Source organism: Anser anser, assembly GCF_964211835.1.
Source record: "Anser anser genome assembly, chromosome: 2".
Taxonomy (NCBI): Eukaryota; Metazoa; Chordata; class Aves; order Anseriformes; family Anatidae; genus Anser; species Anser anser.
The window spans coordinates 103,159,075-103,178,397 of NC_139721.1; the positions used below are offsets into that span (position 1 = coordinate 103,159,075).

The 19,323-nt window shown below is 45.6% G+C and overlaps 1 protein-coding gene across 6 annotated transcripts in view; it reads right to left on the bottom strand.

The window, feature by feature from the left end:
• Positions 1–7,843: 7,843 nt before the first annotated feature.
• Positions 7,844–19,323, bottom strand: part of COA1 (cytochrome c oxidase assembly factor 1) — a 52,718-nt gene continuing 41,238 nt past the window's right edge. For all 6 annotated transcript variants that reach the window (XM_083823129.1, XM_083823125.1, XM_083823127.1 and 3 more), the window contains exons 2-5: positions 15,988–16,091; positions 12,962–13,113; positions 10,938–11,014; positions 7,844–8,170 (exon numbers count right to left, since the gene is read on the bottom strand). In XM_083823129.1, coding sequence (XP_083679255.1) covers positions 8,074–8,170; positions 10,938–11,014; positions 12,962–13,113; positions 15,988–16,081 — 420 coding nt within the window. In that variant the 5' untranslated portion in view covers positions 16,082–16,091 and the 3' untranslated portion in view covers positions 7,844–8,073. The remainder of the gene's footprint in view (positions 8,171–10,937; positions 11,015–12,961; positions 13,114–15,987; positions 16,092–19,323) is intronic.

Here is a 19,323-nt window from a genome sequence, read left to right on the forward strand (position 1 = left end):
AAGCTAGTTTTCCTTTTTTTTTTTTTTTTTTTTCCTTCTGTGTTGCCACAGACTTTCATTTCAAATGTACTGGGAATGTTCTCTTTCTAGCGAACAGGATTTTTTGTGCTAGTGTTACAGCTCCTTCACACAAAAGGTAAACAGTATTAATAACAAAAACAGTACTGTGGGGATCTGATTAGTATTGCTGTTAAGGGTGGGAGAAAAAGCACTAGTAAAGAAGAAATCTGAACAAAAAGCACTGTCAAACTGAGTGTGGCAATGTGAATTTTTCCATAACACCAGGGGGCTGGTTGCCTTTGCTCATAGCCACATCAGAAAAACAGCGCCTAAGTTAAACTATCAGGCTTCTTCCCCTATGGAATTACATGCTGAATGTTCATGTAGGTAGGGCAACATCTTGCTCCTCGAAGACCTTTAAGAAGGCATCCAATAGTCAAGAATTGAGCTTGGATGTAATTTATATTGCAAAGCAGAGATGCCTTACATACTTCGGAGAAATTAGACATTTCCTGTTGTTTTTTTAACCTCCTGTAGATAGCTTCTCACTACTGTGCAAATTTTCTTTGATATCTGTGGCTGGTGATTAGTAGAAGTCAAACAAGACTCTGAGCTAACAGGGTGCTTGTGTTACCTGGGCATTTCTGGAGGCGAATGGTAGCTGCGGTGCTGCATGTTTGCGGCCCCTGCCCTACCTCCACTGCTGATCTTTCAGATGTTTTAAGCAAGACAGTACTCTTCATTTCTTCTACTGCTTAGTCAGCGGTCTGGGGGGGCGATACCTCTTGCTATTCATCTGCCAGTGCAAATCTGACTCTTCCACATCCATGCTTCCTTGCTTTCACAAAGCTGAGCAAAGCTCTGAGATGGGGGCACGTTCACATTCCCCCCCCCTTACAAATCTAATTTCTGTTGCCGCATCTATCATACTGCCTAAGTGTGTAAGAATAACAACAATTCATGGTTGCTCATAGCCTGTCATTTGAGAGGCCTATAAGCTGTTTCAAATTCTGTTTGTAACTGCAGATTGTAACTCAACAGTAGATGCTGAGCGGCTCACGTTCTGTCCCGTATTCACTGTTAGTGACAAAGGAGCAGGACGTGTAAATGAACCACAAGGCCAGCTTCTGAATTGGCTGCTTCGAGATTTCCAGGGGGGCTGCATTTTTGTTTAGCTTTTTGTGCCTTAACGTGCTTTTGTACAGTGTTATTGGCATCGTTAAGAACGTGTATAAAGTTGTAAAAGTTTAACAGTGTAAGTTATAAACACGCATCTGAGATGGGCCCTATAATAGGAAATTTTCCTAAGGTGTAACTGCAGGACTATCTGCCACTCCCACACGTTTAAAGCAATTTCTGTGCCACTGTAAGCATGGGTAAAGTTGTAGTGAGGTACTCTTTCCTTACACTAGAAGAAGGGGCTCTTGAGGCTGATGTTCTTGAGAGGCCGAGCTGCCAGTGAAGCAATATGTTCGGGCTACATGGGAACAGACCCCCAGCTCATGAAGAAGGGCTGCTTCTCTGCAGCCCCTTGAGTACGGCTGACTGCACGGACACCCAGTTTGGGGAAAAAAGCTGCTTATGCTGTAAGAACTGGTGGGAAAGGGGGTGGTGGCGGGAAAGGAATCGGCTCCTCGGCCCTCGTTCCTTGTGGGCGATGCTGTGTGGGTCTCTGCTCTGCAGGCCTTCAGTCAGCTGGGCCGGGCACCTGCTGGCTGCCTTCGGAGCGCGGCTGCTGCTCGCTCAAACGCGGGAAGGTGGAAGGGCAGTACGGATGTGCTTGGACAGTGCTGGAGAACTGCTATTTCTGGGGGCTTGGTGCAGGAGACGCGAACCACAGCCACATGTGGCGGGGTGGGGCTGCAAGGCGCAGGCCTCCGTCAGCATTGCAGCTAAAATAAACACCAAACATCTAGTTGAAAGCAAAGCTTTGTCTTTAGTCTCCTTGCTGTGCTCACCTCTAGGCAAGAGGCTATAGATGGTCACTAAACTAAAAGCCTGTAACAAATAGTAATTTTTTTTTGTCCAAAGCAAAATTTGTGTTGTCATTGGTTTCATTTCTTGCATTTTTTTGGTTGAGAATCGCAATGTAGAAAACAGTGAATTCCAGCTGACAAGCTGCCGCATGAATCTTGATGGCTGCTCAGTTTTGTTTGCATTTTGAATTAACTGCCCATTCCCTGCTGGTGGGCACAGGGGGGAGGAGGGGCCTTGCACCACTTGATTCCATGGCTCGAGGTCTCTCTTAAGATATCCCAGGAGCTGTTCTTGAAAGACAGTTCAAGTGTTTAAAGAAGTAGTGCCACTTCGTTGTACTTCTGCCAAGGTGTTCACTGTTTCAGAAACTTTACAGTGAGACTGCCTTTTTTTTTAAACTGGCTTTTGTTCTTCATGCATTGTGAAAACACTTTAAAACATAATATATTTATTAAAAAAAAAAACAACAACACAATTATCTTCAAGTCAGCATCTACTAATTTCAAATTGAATTAAGTTATGCCAACTCCTCTGCTGCACAACAGCTGTGTGGTCACTGGGATCAATGTTAGAGCGCAGTGCGGCATTACAAGGTACTGCAGCTCCAGCTCCTCTGTGCTTGGTGTCTCTGTGCCTTCACGCTTGGCTTTGCCTGAGAGCTAGAAATGCACTGCTGGGACTGGGTTGGCGTTTGTTGTTTGGAGTCTCCTGTTCAAATGCCCTGGCTGTTCTCTAAGAACTTCTGTACATTTGTTTTTTCTCAACGCCCACATAGCACGATTACTGATATTTTAGTTTTCTGTATATTAAGTATTTGTTCAATTTATATTTGGTGCACAAAGGTCACCAATAATCTTTTCCAGTATAAAGGAATATGTTTGCATTGTAGACGTCTCCATGATGCATCATTTACAGATGTTGAATTAAACTGTCCTTGGGATTAATAAATATAGTCACATTATCCATGTAAATCCTCTTGTATTTTTTTTCTTCATGTATGCTAAACCTAGAAATATATTGCTGTTAAATTTAGGACTGTTATTTCAGATGTCTGACTGGTGGGAAATGACCTGGCTGAGGATGCAGGGTTAGAGAGATGGTAGTTAAATGGCAATGAATGGTGTGAAATGTGGGATGGTTGTGTATCCAGAACATGGTGGAGCAGATGCAAGTCAGCATTAATCCAGTTTTAAGAAATCATGTTGAAAGGTGTCCTTGGAGCGGTGACCCTTTGGCATCCCCTCCGTACTGCGCTGTGTCCAGAACTAGGCCACTTTTCTGACGTGACTGCCTATGGAGAGAGCCAGAGCAGCGACTAGCTGCTGGGGAAGAGAAGTATTTCCTCCTCTTGCACTACTTCATTTCATTAATTGATCCTGTTACAGGACAACTCTATAGCTCTGTAATAGTAAAATAATTTCTTTCCATAAAAATACAATCTGAAAGTTCTATAAAACAAGAAAAAAAAGTAAGTCCAGGTGTATGTGGTAAAATCTCTCTTAATTAAGAATAGGTGAGGATTTTTCAAAGTGAAACACAGCATCAGGCCCACAACGGTTCCTGTAAAATTAGGGAAGGAGGAGGATCTTGGCTACTAAAAGGGATTATCTTGTTCCTGTGAACACAGAGAACTTGATGCATTGATTCTTTGGCTGTTTACTGAGATCTGTGCATCCCAGCTCCTAGGTTAATTTGTAATCCCAGCATGCAGACTGAATTACACAGGTGCCTTTTGGCTAATTTGTATGGGAAAATCTCCTGAGCTGCTGGGGTATCGCCTTGCTGATTGCCACCTTCCAGCAGCACCCAGGGAGGTCCAGCTGCCCTCTTGCTGGATGGAAGGCCTCGTTGTGGGCTTTAACAAGCAAGGAGAGGCACCGGCTGTCTCTCAGGAGTTATTTAATAAAGGTGCTTGCTTCTGAATCCTCTCATAAAGCCAGTTAATGGAAGCAGGATTAGATCCCTTTAGAAACGACAAGATTCTAGCATTTCATTTATTTGGTAAAATAATATACAAAATTACCAAAGGTGTTTAGGCAGGTGCAATGTCTTCCAAAGTAACGCCAAGAATGCGGCAGGTCTCTGTCACTACCAGTATTACAGGATTGCTTGGGCCACGCTGCAGGGAACTTTGTGGCAGGTTTAGCAGAAAACATGTAGGAAAATGATTCTTGCTTTGACAAGCAGTTAAGATGTAGGCAAATGGGAAAGAATTGGATGCATCCTTGTTTCTAAATGGGACGTGAATTGAAATGACTCACGTGCCCTGTGCAACACAAGGTACCTGCCCAAGCTGGAGAGCAAGCTGACAGGCCCATGAGCTGGCCAAAACTGCATTACTACCTGGAGAAGTATGCCCAAAAAGGAACACGTCAGCCCACTTAGTCTGGGTGAAGCTACTGCTTTTAAACCGTCTGGTTTTATGCAGCCCATTTGCCCTAATCAGGCCTAATTCAAATTAGGTGCAAGTACTGTAGCTCTGCTAATAAACAATGCTTGTTTATTGTTCGTTAGCTGTAAATTAGGTCCTTACCCTGAACAGCTTGCCTTCTTGATAGTTCCCTTCGGGGTGATGACCACCTGGCAGAAGCTATTAAAATCAACCTAGAGAGTAAGAAACAAATGTAATCCAACAAAGGCCGTGACAATGATGGATGGTTTAGCAACACAAACAACTGGAAAAGGAACTATGGACATTTTCAAGTCAATTTAAAAGAAATCGTTTAACACACTTAAAATGGTTAAGGTGATGAAAGGACTGCAGTACCTGCCATGAGGCTGGGGCACCTGGGGTTGTCAGTGTGGAGAAGGGATGGCTTCAGGGCAGGGGGAGCAGAAATCCTATCAATGCACACAAACACCTGTGGAGGAAGAGTAGAGCCAGGACGCGGTGCCCACTGACAGGACAAGAGTCCATGGGCACAGACTGAAACACAGGAAATTCTTTTTAAATACAAGCAAAAAAAAAAAAAAAAACCTTTTTATTGTGAGAATGGTTGAACTGGGGAACAGGTTTTCCAGAGTGCAGTCTCCCTCCTTGGAGCTCTTCAAAACCCAGCAGGTCGCAGGCAGTCTGTTCTATTTGTCCCTGCTGTGGGTGAGGCGAGGGGACCAGGTGATCCCCAGAGGCTCCTTCTCACCTTAACCCTCCTGGTAAGAAAAGAAGGGCTTTCTAAATCGAATATAACTTTCTTTTTGGGGTCTTTTAACAAAAGATGAACGTCTTCTCAATAAAAATGAAATGATTGTCCAGACCGGTGCCTAGTGACGTGCAATACAACGTAATTACAATGAATTAGAGTTCCAACGACCTGATGAAAAAGTTAAATGCAACCTAATCTGCTCCCCTGTTCCTCGGAGGAAAAGACTGCGAAGGGAAGAGGGGTGCCTAGGAGCCCTCCTGAAGTTATTTGGGCTTTCAGCAACTGCTAGTGGTTTTGAGACCTTTCGTCTCCTCCTTTTCCTGGCATGTTGCAAAGTCTCTTGGCTGCCCCTGCTGCACCTGCGTCCTCTCTGAGAGCAGCAGCCGTGGGCTGCGGCGCGCTTAATGGGAGCCACATGGCTGAAGCAGCTCCTCAGCACACCAGCCTGCTGCTTTTTGCTCCCTTTGAATATGTGCATCCTAAAATAGCTGAAACACAGAGAGGAATTGGCTTCTGAGGCTCTTCAAGGTCAAGAGGTAAGAAATGCTGTGTTTGCTGATGATAGGCCATAAAACAAGTGCAGGGGTTTTAATGTGACTTTCCTCTTGTCCCACTCCCCTCATTTGTTGGCTTCCAGCCCCACCCATCCCTTTCTTCCTTCTCCAGGTTTAAAGACTGGAGTCGGAGGAAAAAATGGCAGAATGCAATGGTACTGCGTGTCCTCATTGCTTTGATGAACCCACAGATTGGTTAGGATGGCCAGGATGGATTGGTTAGGAGTGTCTGCAGTTAAAAGGGTGCTGTGCTAGGTCTCCGGAGGGAACACAGAAGACACAATCTGTTTGGAAACTCCACTTCCCCAAAGCAAGGTAATAAAATTTCCAGTTTTGCTAGTAAGGTTTGTGTGGGAATATTTCCCTCAGGCCTGGGATAACCAGAGGTTAGAGCCAGGCCCGGCGGTGTAATCGTGGCGCAGTGATTTGTGAAGCCAAAGCAGGGGCACGGCGTGTGCCTGGACATCTGTACGCCCACAGACACTGCAAGCACCAGGCGTAGTAAGCACGTAGCGGGGACAAAAAGAAGGTGAACAGCAGCATGCCCCAGGTACTGGCAGCACAGGGACAGACTGACTGGGCAGGGGCTGCTCTCAACAGCTGCAGCTGCTTTGGGGATTAGTAAAGAGTCAAAGCAGCAGCTAGGGAAGTGGTAACTGATGGACATAAAGTGCTTGTTTTGGCTTTTGTCATCTGCTTGATTCCCCCACCAAATGTCTTCAGCAGTTGACCAAAAGCCAGAGTTGCCCAAGCTCTGAGGCGCCAGGAGATCTCTGGGTGGATTTCTTGCTGCAGCAGTGTGAGGCGAACATTTTCGGATCGTGTGCTCTGTGTTTTGTTTGTTTTGTTTTGTGAAAGCATATGGCAGTGATTTCATCTTAAAGCTGGGACACGCTGTCTCTCCTTGATTCATCCTAATCCTTTCCCTGGTGTGCTGGGCATTCATACAGGTTGGATCAAGTCTCGCAGGTGGTGTTCATCCTGGGCAGTCACTTGTAACCCCCAAACTAAATCCTGTGTGTTTTTTTCTTTTTCCTTCTAGAACAGTTCATCACCGAGATGTTTTGCTGTGGTCCTTTAGTCCAGCCTGCCATTTGCTTTGGCATTTGCTCTTCATACTTCTGCAGAAGCCACATTGTCCAGTTTGCTGGGTCATTGCTGATCAGGACAATGCTTGCTGGTCTTTTAATGATTATTTCTTCTATCTCTCCCTTCACTAATAATCAGTACTCCTGAAAAGCTTTGCATTGCCTGTGCCTTTGGTGGCTCTCTAGCAGTAAAATTTGAACATCAAGAAGAAAAGGAGAGGAGGAAAAAAAAATGGAATTGAGTGGTGTTAGCTCTAGATTTTCACCAGCTGCATCTTGATTAAGCTGCTCTGTTACAGTAATGCAAAATACTCTTTCTTTCTTTCTGGATATTTTCAATGGCTTGCATGCTATTTCAAGGAATTAAAGCAGGCCAACTACTCGTGTCTCTTCACCTTCTCAGGCCATGCCTTAGCCTTTGCAAGTCAAAGGAATTAGTAGTGTGTTTTTATTTTGTTTTGTTTTTGCATATTCCCTAACTTGCTTCTGGTGTTGAGCACTTCTTTACTTCTGCTGGCTGAGCTGCTGTAGTGGGAAAATCAAGGCAAAATCAGAATCTCTTGTGGTAGTCTGACTGTACCGTGGCAGTATTCTACCCGTTCTGCACCTCCTGAGTGCTTTCCTCCCTAAATGGGAGAGCCAATGTGCTCTCCCCAGCTTGTCTTTGACAGTGCTGATATGAGACAGTGGCTTATTCCGAGTAATCTTCAGCATCAGCAGGTCGTGTAGTGAGCCTCTTCCTGGAATGCCGAAGTTATGGTCAGTGGCCTTTACTATCTCAAGAGCTTTTTAATGACAACCGATGGTGCAAATCTGCCCGATACGGGACTTGTTTGTTAGCAGTGGAGGGGGATGCTGCCCGAGCTTCCCCTTGGCTGCTCCTCCCTTCTGCTTTAGGTAATACCTTGCTGGGAAACAGAAGCAGTGAGGGAATCACTTTGAGAAGCTAAGTCCTCTAGCCATGATAGAGCAACCCCCACGTCCAGATTTAGGTCTGTAATTGTAAGAAAAGCCCCGTTTCCTGGCAGTTTGTTTCTTTCAAATTCATAATACCAGCATACACAGGACACAACACACGGCCTTTGGAACAGCAACTCTTGCTGCAATATCTTTATTTGAGGCTTTTGCTGAACACACAATCATGACATTAATAACACAGGTCAATGTTGGAGACAAAACTGTCTTCGGAGCATCCACTTCAGTGACATTGTCCTCTGCAACACCGGCGTGCATCCCTGTACACAGCATGATGCAATCAATTAATGGCTCCTTCGGTTCAGTAGGAGGTGGAGAAGCAGCTGCCTTGGACCATTAGCCTCCTTGCACACTGATGCTTTTCACAGGGGAATGGTAGAGTGAAATATTCTGCCCATCCCGGAGTTTCAAGGTGACATCCTGAAGGCACCAGCTGACACAAACCAAAAGAGCTTTTAACTAGCTTCAATCACTTTTAATCTAGCAGTAATATTGATGTAAAAACAGCTGGCATGGAGAAACAAATCATTCCATGCGTTCATTGCTCTTAAGAAAAATATTCTCTTAATTATTTTAAAGCTTTATTTGCAAGTGCCAGTTTCTGAAAGCTTTTTTCCCTAATGGAGTAGCACAGCCCAGATTTAAAGCTCTGGGATACGTGCTCCTATTTGTTGCAACCTGAATAAAATCCTGGCAGCTATTTTTAGCTAGGTCATTCCTCTCTCCCTGCCGACCCCACGCCTTTCTTCTTCTTCATCCTGTCGGTGCATTCCTTGCTTCGCTCCTCTCCAGCCTTGGAGCCAGGCTGTGTTGCTAAGGAATTATCCTAGCTTGGGAGAGTTTGAACACTGTGTGATCACTCAATGTGGTTGCTGAAAAACTGACAGGGTACGGTAGTGGTTACTCAAAGGAGAAGAAAAACTGCGTTTGTTAGATGCAGAGGGGGAGTCTTTTGCTTCCTCAAAGCTCTGCTCCAAAACCACTTCTGTGAGCCAGCTCGTGCTGGTTCTCCAGCTGGGAAGGACTATTATTTCAGCACACTACGATAGGATTTTTAAAGCTCCTGGCAGGCACCCAGCTCTGCTCTTACTGGAGTCAGTGCTGAGTACATACAATTAGGTAATTAGACTCCTGCACCTCTGTGCGATGAATCTACAGCAAGGCTCTTCGCTTGCCAGCCCTCTGGCTTGATCTGACCCACAAAGAATAACTACCTCGCTTGCTGACGGTCAGCAAGCACAGGGCTTGCAGAAGCTGCTCCCGTCGGCATAGCCTGGGGTCTCGGATCTTCTCTGCTCACTTCAGGGCAGAAGCCTGCAAGTGGCACTTGTCAGGACTGGTGCCTCGCTTGCGGTCTGTCCACCAGCCCCTGGGCCTCTGTCGCCTCTGGGCAGGGAGCTCTGCACCCTCCATGTCCCTGCACTGCCTGCCTCTGAGCGAATGCTCCTTCTTCCAGGTTCAAACCAGCTCATTTTTCTTTTTTTCAGTTGGCTTTTTAAAAAATAAAATAAAATTAAAAAAACTGACGGACAGACTGTCCACTCATAGTCTAAAGCATTTAAGTGGCTTTGGAGCTCGCCTCCCAGTGTCATTTCACGCCATTTGACATTGCCTCTTGGGTCTCCGCTGCAAATGCCTGTGCGCCTGCTGCGCAGGACCACAGGAGCATGGCCCACTTAGACATTTGCTATTCCTCCCAGGGATTTCAGGAACTCTTCTTTGTGGAGCAGACAAGAACAAATGATTTTGCTTTTAATTCCCAGCCAGGTGCAAGGACACAAAGTACTGTCAAGCCCCAAGCAGATCTGTGTGTAGGCCCCATACGTAAGTTGTGACAGTTGCGTTTGACAGATTTGTCTGCCACAAATCACTTTGCAGAAAATGCATTCTTTTCTTTTTTTCAACTTGCAGGTGGAAATGTGCAAAGAGCTCGCTTTAATATAAAACACTGATAGATCCGTACGCGTTTCGCCTACTACTGTATTATATATACATTAGATGTACATATACATCTATATAGTTATATACTGTAACATCTTTCAATCTTCAATTATCCTTCAATTATCCTCACATTAGCTCTGTGAAATAGGCAGGAACTGTTATTTCCTTCCATCTGTGAGGAGGGGATAGTGAGGAGTGAGCTTGTCAGGGTGCAGATCCCCAGAAAAGCACAGGTGGGCACAAAAGATGCCCGAGGACCTCTGGGGGTATCTTTGGTAACTAGGAAGGAGGTCTGGCCCCAAATCTCTGAAGTCCCAGTATAGTGTCTTCCTCCCATGCTTTTAAACCTTGCTTCCCATAGTTATTCTGAACAGAAATCCAGTAAGTTGTGCTTATCTAATTATGAAAAGACAACAATACCATATGGCTTGTGGGAACTGAGCAAAAATGTTGCAGCTCTGGATTTCTAAATACAGCTATCAGAAGTGTCTAACAAACTCGAAGAATAAATGCATGTGAGGAGATTTTCATCTAATAAAATTTCTTCTTTTGCTGTGGAAGATGAACTTTGAATTCCTGTAGTAATACTCAGTTCTAGAAATCTGTTTCACCTTGAAAAGGGAGATTTTCAGGCTTCAGTACTACAAAAATGTAATACTGCTATGTGATGTGGAGTCAGAGCATGCTTCTACTGCAACATATCTGTTCTAGCACTTCTTTTTAACTATAAGGACCATATTTATTATATAATTTGGAAAAAACTGCATGATTTTTTAGCTTACCTTGATATGCTCTGATATAACATGCAAGATAACTCCCCTAGTGCAATAATAATTTAATAATAATAATAATAGCTAATAATAATAGCTAATAATAAAGCTGGGCCCGCCACTCAACTGCCTCAACATCTCCTTGGGGAGGAGGGGTGAGAGGGAACAAGATGCTACCTTGGCTCACAGTATCTATCTGTATACTGAGTTATAGTTTGTAGAACACATTTCACCCAAATGAATGGCTCATGTTGTTCTTACACTTGTCTTCATAGGGATGTATTCAATCTGTTTCTCAACTAATTTACATTTTTGTCGTAATGATGGTAACAACCTTTCACAAGATCTTCAGACATGAATTTCCTCTTCCTTTGCATGCATGATCTCAGCAACACAATGACTAAACCAATTATCCTGGTCCACTGTTTTCTCCTACCACTTCTGTCTCCGCATCTCTATATTTCTCCCAGTACTTCCCCCAGTACACACCATTGACGGGAGTGGTCCATTTCTGAGTCAATGTAGAGGTACCCCGCTGATTTTGTTCCAGATACGGGTAACTTTATCTGCAGATGTAAAAGTATGTTAGAGATTCAATGAAGCGTGTTACTGAAATGGAAATTTACTCCTTTTACAGTCAGAGCAGCAACCTACCTCCCTTTTAACTTAAACTCTCATTTTGTTTTTTAAACGTATTTGAAAAGTTTCACTAAGCTTCTCTAATGGCTAACGTGTACATGGCTATACAAGTATGCCTGTTCTGCCATACATTAATCTCTGCTGAAAGAATGCACTGTGTTACAGCTGCAGCCCCCAGGGAAAACCACTCACTCTCTGAAATATTTATGAGCAAACACCTTTCCTCACCAGAATGCATAGTGATCCAGAGGTGACCTGCATTATGCTCGAGCTTCCCATAACCATAACAAGCCCGTAGATTGACTATCTACAGATCAGTCAGCCCATTAAGATGCATCAAGGTAATAAGACATTCAATTATTTTGTCGGTGCCACAAATTCTACCGTTCAGGGTAGTTAATAAACAAAGCTGTGCTCAGTGCTGCAGGTCTTAGCTAACTGCGCTCACTCTAATATTTGAATAAAAGAAATGTTTCAGGTGTAGTGCTTGCTGGTTGTACTGGAGCCACAAATGGAAAATGCCAGGAGTTCTCAAACGGGACCAGTAGGTAGGAGGTAGGAATGTTGTGGAGTAGGTAAATTTCTCTATGATGATTAACTAGTTTATTTCATGAAAACACGAATGCTCACTGTGACTGAGAGCATGAAAAAGTGGAAAAGAAAGTTGGTGGCTTACGTCTGGGGTGAGGTCTGGCAGAAGGCAGGGTTTTGATTTCACTCTGAGTCACTCAAGCGACTATCATTCTTAAAAGGTGACATAGGAAAATATTAGTGGGAAAAGTTCTCTTCTTTTTCTTCAATCAGCACACGAGGTTGTGCATTTTTCCCATATTTTTGGCCTAAGGTAAGTTGCCTGGTAAAATCTCTAAAACCTGGGAAACATTTTGGCCTAGGGTATTACGTAGGTGAAACCTGGCTGGAGTAAGATGGGAACTGCAATTTTATGTGAGTTGGTTAAAGGTTGGTTTTCTTGCCCTGACAGCCCCCGCTCCTTCACCTGCAATATCTGGCACATTCTTTACTGTCCTTGTCTAGTCCCTAGGTCTCAAAAATAGAATAATCATAAGGAACAAAATGATTCAAAAGTGACACAATCCCTCAGCGAGTTGCCTGAAGAGATCTCTAAGGATGTCCTGGGTCACTAGCAAAAACAAGGAAGAACAGACAGTCCTGTTCTTAAGGACTTTAAGTCTCTGGGTAAAAACACAGATGTAAAGTCCTTTTCAGACAGCCAGACCCAGAGAGGAAGTTGACTTGTATTTGTGAGGTTTGCCTCAGCCCAACCCTGGGGTGATGCAAGTCAGCCTTGTGCAACAGTCAGCACCCAGTGCTGCATTCTCTGGCGACTATGTAATGTGAGTGCTCAGCCCCATGCCAGGCAGTCCTCCTCCATGGCAAAGACTTACTGGTGCTTTAAAAAACACGTCATTTGTGCTGTAGCTCCACAGCACACCTCGTGAGTGGCTGTAAAACCCTCTCCTGAACAAAGCTTTAAAAACTAACATGGAACATACCTGGGGGGAAGGGAGGCAACAGCTATTTTAAAGCTGGAGCTTGATATGCTTCTGAAAATTGTTTTGTGGCTTACAGTAGGAGGGGGATTCACTAACTTGGAAGGTCCTCTATCGTTCTGTGATGCGCCCATACAGCACAAAATGCAGATGCCATTCTTGCTGTTTCTAGTTCTTGTTAGAGCAACAGATTTATGCCTGGAAGTCTGTTCCTTCTCCAAATCAACTGGCATCCCATCCTACTGCCTTGCCGTGGGGCTTCTGCTCCCAGGTCACTTGTGACCTGCTGAAAACCCTAGTGTTGATCTCTTTTCACCTGTGCTGACACCCCAGGAAGCTGTGACACAATCTCCCCAGCATTACCTGTGCTCTTTCTGTGTCCACACGGTTACTCCCATCTGTCAGTCGGATGTTGTGAACCTTTAGAGGGGGAGCACCCAGGGCTTCCAGGGCAGCAGGACTTTTGTTGAGTTGCTCCAAACCCTGCTGATAATACTGGGTCCTGGCAAAACCTTCTAGATAAGAGAAACAGGATAATGAGGAGACTGTCTACTTAATATCTAAAGATATGTTTTTTTTTAAAAAAAAGATACTTCCTCTAGACCCCTACACTCTCCCTGAAAAACAGTTCAAAACTACTTGTTAGGAGAAATCTGGCTAAAGGAGGAAATGATCCCTTGTGTCAAAGAAGCAGTGTTGAGCTGCAACATTACTCAGTACATTTAAGTGAAAAGGGCTCTGCATATAGCCTGTTCCATACTGATGTACAGTTCAGCTTATGACTGAGAGCCCGTATGTTTGGATATTTTGTAAAAGAGGGAAAAAAAAAAAGAAGGAAAAGAGGCATAAGGATGAATATTTGCAAATGTTCTGAATGTGACTCAATCTTCTTAAAGGAGGTACAGAAAATAAGAATAGAGAATATTTATTCCACAGACACTGATGTGGGACAGCAACAGCTGCTGTTGCTGTGAAGCTCTTGCTGTGGTTTTGATATAGCTTTTCAAGTGGCAGCCATGAGGCTGTGACTCTCCTGAAGGATATATTAAAACGGAGGCACAAGGAAGTGCCATTAAATTTAATGGTCAACCAGCAACAATAGCACAGCAGACTGTATGCCGCAGTGCTGGCGTATGGAGGACAATTGTGGTAAATTGCTATTTATCAGTGCCTGGCTGCTCTGTACAGCTAGGAAATGCTGTCCATTGGTGACCACTGCACAATGCAGAACTGTGAGGCTGGAAACGTGCCGACCTTCCTATGGAGGTGGAGATTTGGCTAAAAACATCTTATGGCTTGCCAGATGAGATTTCTAGACATGCTTCATGCCAGCCTAACTTCATTCTGCTGACATCAAGAAGGACAGTGTCAAGCTAAGGGTGTGCACGTATTAAAATCCTACTTTGGTAACTTTGTTCTTGCCTTCCAAAGAGTTTAAAATAAGGTGTATGGTTGTTTCCTGGTCTTTTGCCAGTTGGTATTACTCTCGGAGCATGAGGCTGAGGGATACTGCCCACTCTCCCTAACTAGAGGCATCCCCTGCAAGCAGACAGCATCTAGTTGGCACAGAAAGAGCTCTGCTGGCCTGCAGCCTGCATTGGCCAGGCCCTCTTGTCCTCTTGGGCCATCCTCAGGAGCAAACGGGGCCCCAGCATGCTGACCCTTTCATGTCTACTGACAGTGGCAAGCAGCCACCCATCCCGTGTCAAAAGTACGTTGTACTTAGCCTCCAGGTTGGAGGGGAAAATGGTTTGAGTTTCCCAGTGCCCCTAGCTCAGGCATTCCAGCAGCATCTCACCTCGAGTAGCAAATGCAAAAGGCCCAACCGATCTGTTTGTCAGCCTGTTTGCAGCAGGAAAGCCGAAAGCATGCTGGGGTTGGCCAGGGAGACTGCTCCCGTAAGGGAGGGAGTGGAGGCGAAGACAGAGAGTAGAAATATGATTACCTGAATGTTTGTACAAGCTTTCAAAGAGAACACGTGCATGCAAACTATTTCAGCCTGAAGGAAGGGGAGGGAAGCACCCCTCTTCCCCCTGCTCCCACCGCTATGGTAACTGCTTGCTCCCTCAGAGCCAGTTCAGTACACTAGGCAGAAGGAACTGGGATGGCCCCAAGTGTGGACAAAGGGAGGAAGGTTCCCAGTTTGGCTTCCCTGTCTTTTGGAGGTTACAGAATGACATACCCACCAGTAGAAAGTGTCCTTTCAACAGCCCAGTTGGCCTGTCACTGAGTAATCACAGACGTGCTCAGGGGCCATCACTACTGCAGCAAACCAAGAAGTAGCCACCGTGTTGAGCCATTTGATTACATGGCTCAGTGATGCAGGCAACGAGCTGTTTTACTTTCAGCAGCACAGGGGAGAGGTTTTTTCAGAGATTTCCAGATAGCAATGCTGAAGCTGAAAATTAAAAAATGCTAATGTCCTTGTTAAAGCCAGATTCAATATTTTAAAGCATAAGAGGATCATATATCTGTCATATACTCCTGAGCTCGAGGGCACGAGCTGACTAAAATTAAAGCCTGCTTTCCAGTCTTGTCTGATTTGTTATTAATACGTGTAAAATGAAGGGGAGGTTTCACAACTTATCTCAGGGCTTGAGGAACAGGCTTGGCTACACATTTCTGGCAGCATCCTCTGATATAAGGGTAGGTAAAAGCAATATCATGTGGTAGTACCAGCAAGGGAGAGGGATAGGGTCAAGAAGCCTGTAGGACCTCCAGATAGGCAAATCCTATTTCTTTTCTGATGCTAAATATCTAGAAATAATTTTAAAAATAATTCTATCACTCGAACTAACAATTTGAATTCTCAGCCAAAGACGTGTGGCTGTTAGGTCTGTCTGTGAACAGCAATGTTAGCTGCCTAGCTTTTCTCTCCTTTCTCTTCTTAATGTTGATCACGGTTAAGGTCATAGTCTTCAGGAGAAATTAATAAAATCTTCAGCACCTCACAGGTTGTTGTGTTTATGGGCCAGCACCACAAGATTTACTGATAAAAACTGCTAGACTTGAGGACATTCTCACAGACCCTCCTTTAAGTAGTTCTCTCTTTCCTGCCCAGTTGTAAAATCTCAATAAGGAATGAAACGTACATTACTGCCTCAGCTTTCGTTTCACCTTAGCCCCCAAGAAACCTCCCAGAAATTCTAGTGACCACAGCAGTCTGCCCTCTGTGTAACACCCACCTTTGGAAGTGGCTGCAGCAGCGCTTTAGAGAGAGAATCAGCCCTGGGATTAAATAAAGCAGAGGCAGAACCCAGAAGTTTCAGCCACACTCCCCTTAACTTCATGTGCTTTTCAGACCTTACACACTGCTATTTTTCCCACTACACAAAAGCAAATGAAAGGGGCAGAGGAGAAATAAGGTTGCTAACAGCACCAAGACTTACTTTGCATAAGATTATACATCACCACACATCCCCCACCGCTGAACACTCCCATAAAAATAGCCATTTGCCGCAGTTTTCTTAGAGAAGCTGGCATCTTTTCCCCCCTGAAAAGAAAAAGAACAGACATTTGTTGTAAAAGAAGCAAACTAAAGGGTTATTTCCCCCCTTCTCTCTTCCAAAAGCCCCTTCCGACCGCCCAGCCAAGCGGGCCTGAATGAAAGTGCTGCACACAGCGACCGGGCTCGCTCTCACAGGGGCCCCACAGCACACCCAGAAGGAATCACGGTGAGAACAGAGCAAAGCGGGGACCGAGCAGGGCTGAATGTGTTTATTCACTCCTTTTAGCGATGCCACCACTTCACTAATTGCCGAGAAGAAAATGACCTCCCCAGTGTGGCGGGGAGCCAGAGACCCGGCGCATTGTTCTCACGCTTCCCATGCACGCTCGCTAGCACAGTGCAAGTATTCAGACTTGAGGGGCCAGATTTCTCTCTCGAGTAAACTCTTCTAAAGTAAACACGCTTGTGGCAGGGGCAAATTTGGCCTCAAGTCTTAAGCTGCCAGGCCAAGCTAGCCCTATGCCAGTGAAGATAATGTAGCTAGGGTACGTGTATTCTGCTTTTTCTTTTCTGTTCTTTTTTTTTTTTCCTAAGCCATGGGGTAAACAGGAAGGTTCTTGCAGGCCTATTTTTCTTCCTTCCTGCACCCCCCTGCTTGCCACCAGCCTGTCCTTTTCATGAGCCCCAGTCACAGCATCTGAATGAAGGGCACAGCAGAGCAAGGAATACCTCCAAGAAAGTCAATCTACCAGTCTTCCGTGGTTTGGGTAAAGTGAGACCATAAAGCCTAACGAGCCTGATCTAATGCTCCTGCCCACAGCAGGGCGGTAAGAGCTGAGTGAAGTTGTCACAGGAGAGCAGCACGTTGCTTCAGGCCTGGCTGGGGCAGGATAGGGCTTGACCAAGTGTCTGAGCATCAGCTCATGCTCGTGCTTCCCTGCCAGCTGGGATGACAGGGAGGAATAGCCTTAACATCGATTTAAACAATCGAAAGATTAACTAAAGCCTGCCCTTTCTGATGCAGGAACATAGACATCTGAGTATGTGGGGAAAGCCGTGGGGATTTCTAAGCCCAAAGGCTTCACACCTAAGTCCTGCTGCCACGGCGTGGGACGTTAAGTGTTATGCTTAGTGAGAGCTGCTCAGCAAACTGAAGCACAAAACCAGTTACGGAAATATGACCTAGGCAAGGCCATTTGAGTCCTGTTGTGAAAATCACCTCTAGCATCCCTCAGGTATGCATTAGTCAGGTATGGCTCAGCTGACAACCACAGTTTAGAGAGGGTGGAGAGGAGAATGTCAGGTGCTGGGTCGGTGTGATACTGGCAACCTCCCTCAGCTTGCCTCTGCTGAGATGCCCATACACCATCTTTTGCATGCTCTAGCTGGAGGGAAAACAAGATTATAACCCAGTAATAAGCTTCATCTACTGACTGATGGGCACTAGCATTCAATTGTAAGGCATGTTATTTCTTATTGGAAGGCTTTTATTTTTAACTAGTTCACTGGGTTTTAAGAGGTCTTAATGTTCATGTTTACAGCTTATTTTACTGAAAATTTGTTGATAGCTAGCACTGATAGCAACCCAGATAATACATGAATGTTATGGCTGTTTTACGCCTGAAATCCCCAAGTCATACCACTTGCACAACCGCATCATCTATGTCCCTCCTGATCTGCTTCTCTGCTGGGTTTTCTTCTTCACTTCCCCTGAGGAACTTGAGCAGTGTGAGAAGTTGCAGCAGAGGAAGTAATAGTGTGTTTTTACAGAGAAATGGTGACAGTCAACTCACAAGGACATCAAGAGCTTTTTGCCTGCTGGCTTGTGTTTTCAACTTTCCTTCGATCGCAATTTACAGCATTTTTTTTCCCCCTCAAACTGCACAGTCTGATTAATATCTGAGTTTCCTGTAAGATGTGTCCTGCAAGGAGCAGGACATACCCAGCTTGGTGTGCTGACCACTGTTGTTCTCAGCAGCCTGTTACGCTGATTGTTCTGCTGGACGCAGAATAAAGCGAGGAACATGCCCGGTGCCAACACCACATAACAGGAAAAAAGGTCGTAAATCTGGAGAGCTGATCAGATATAACAGGCTGTGACCCGAGGCATTTGTTTTGCCCCTTTCAAAGTTGCGGCCTGAAACTGCCAGGCAAAATTTGCTTTCTGTGATGAAATTCAAGGTAATTGAACACAAATGTCTGGGCCCAGGGGGTGCTGCCAACTGTTTGCTGAGTAGAAGTGGAAGGACCTGGAGCTCTTGCACCAGCAAGGAGGTTTTGACCGAGGCTGAAGGGACCTGCCTAACAAAGGGCTGAAATCAGAGAATCTGCAATTTGCTGTCAGCAGGTTTGAGGTTTGTTCAGTCTCACGGTCTGGCTGCACCCGAACAAGCAAGATGGAACGGAAGAGGAACTTCTTGCCACGCAACCACGTGCTCGTGCCGGTTCTCACCGCCGCCTCTACTCGCGCTGCATCCCGGTCCACCAGGCCCCAGCCAGCACAGGCACAAACCACGGTGTTGCGAGAGGGTCAACGGCTGCAGGTGCCCCGAGGATGGCATGTCAAGATGGTGCCATCCAGGAATGTGGTCTGGCAGCCGAGAAATGTCAAGGCTGGCAGGCGCTGCTGCCCTGCGTGCCTCCCCTGCCCACAGCCATCGCCCGTCGCAAGCCCCAGCGAGGCAGGGCTGCGGAGGACTGGGGCTGGGACTGGGGCGCCTGAGTCACCCAGCGCCTGGAAGGCATTAGTCACCTATCCGCACCAGCTCTGCAGAGGTCCTTGCTGCTCTAGCAGGGAGAATACCTCCATTGCTTGCTTTCTGTCACGCCGGGAAGCCAACCAGCCAGGCTTACCCATCTCCAGGCTAGCCTTCTACACTCTCCTCCCACTCGTTTCTCAGCTCTTCTCCTGACCTAGTCCTAGGGCAGCACGTTGTAGGAGAAGGGTCAGAGAGCTATGCATTTTAACAAGTCTCCGAAGACCTTGTAAACCTTCTCTTTAATCCCATGATTGCCTGCTAGCTTCCAAAAGCAAGGACACAGGTGCCCTTGGAGCCTGGTGGGTCCCTCACAGGGGGCTGCCATTCCATTTCATTACCATCACGGTCCCTCGTGGGACAGATGTCCGAGTGTTGTGTTCAAATCCTTGAACATCCTCAGCATGCAGCTGCTGATGACTTTTGGGTGACGACACAGGAGATACTAATGGTGTCACCCTGTGGAAGACCAAATCATAGTATGGAATTGTTGCCTGTGAGGATTCATCATTAGGATCCCT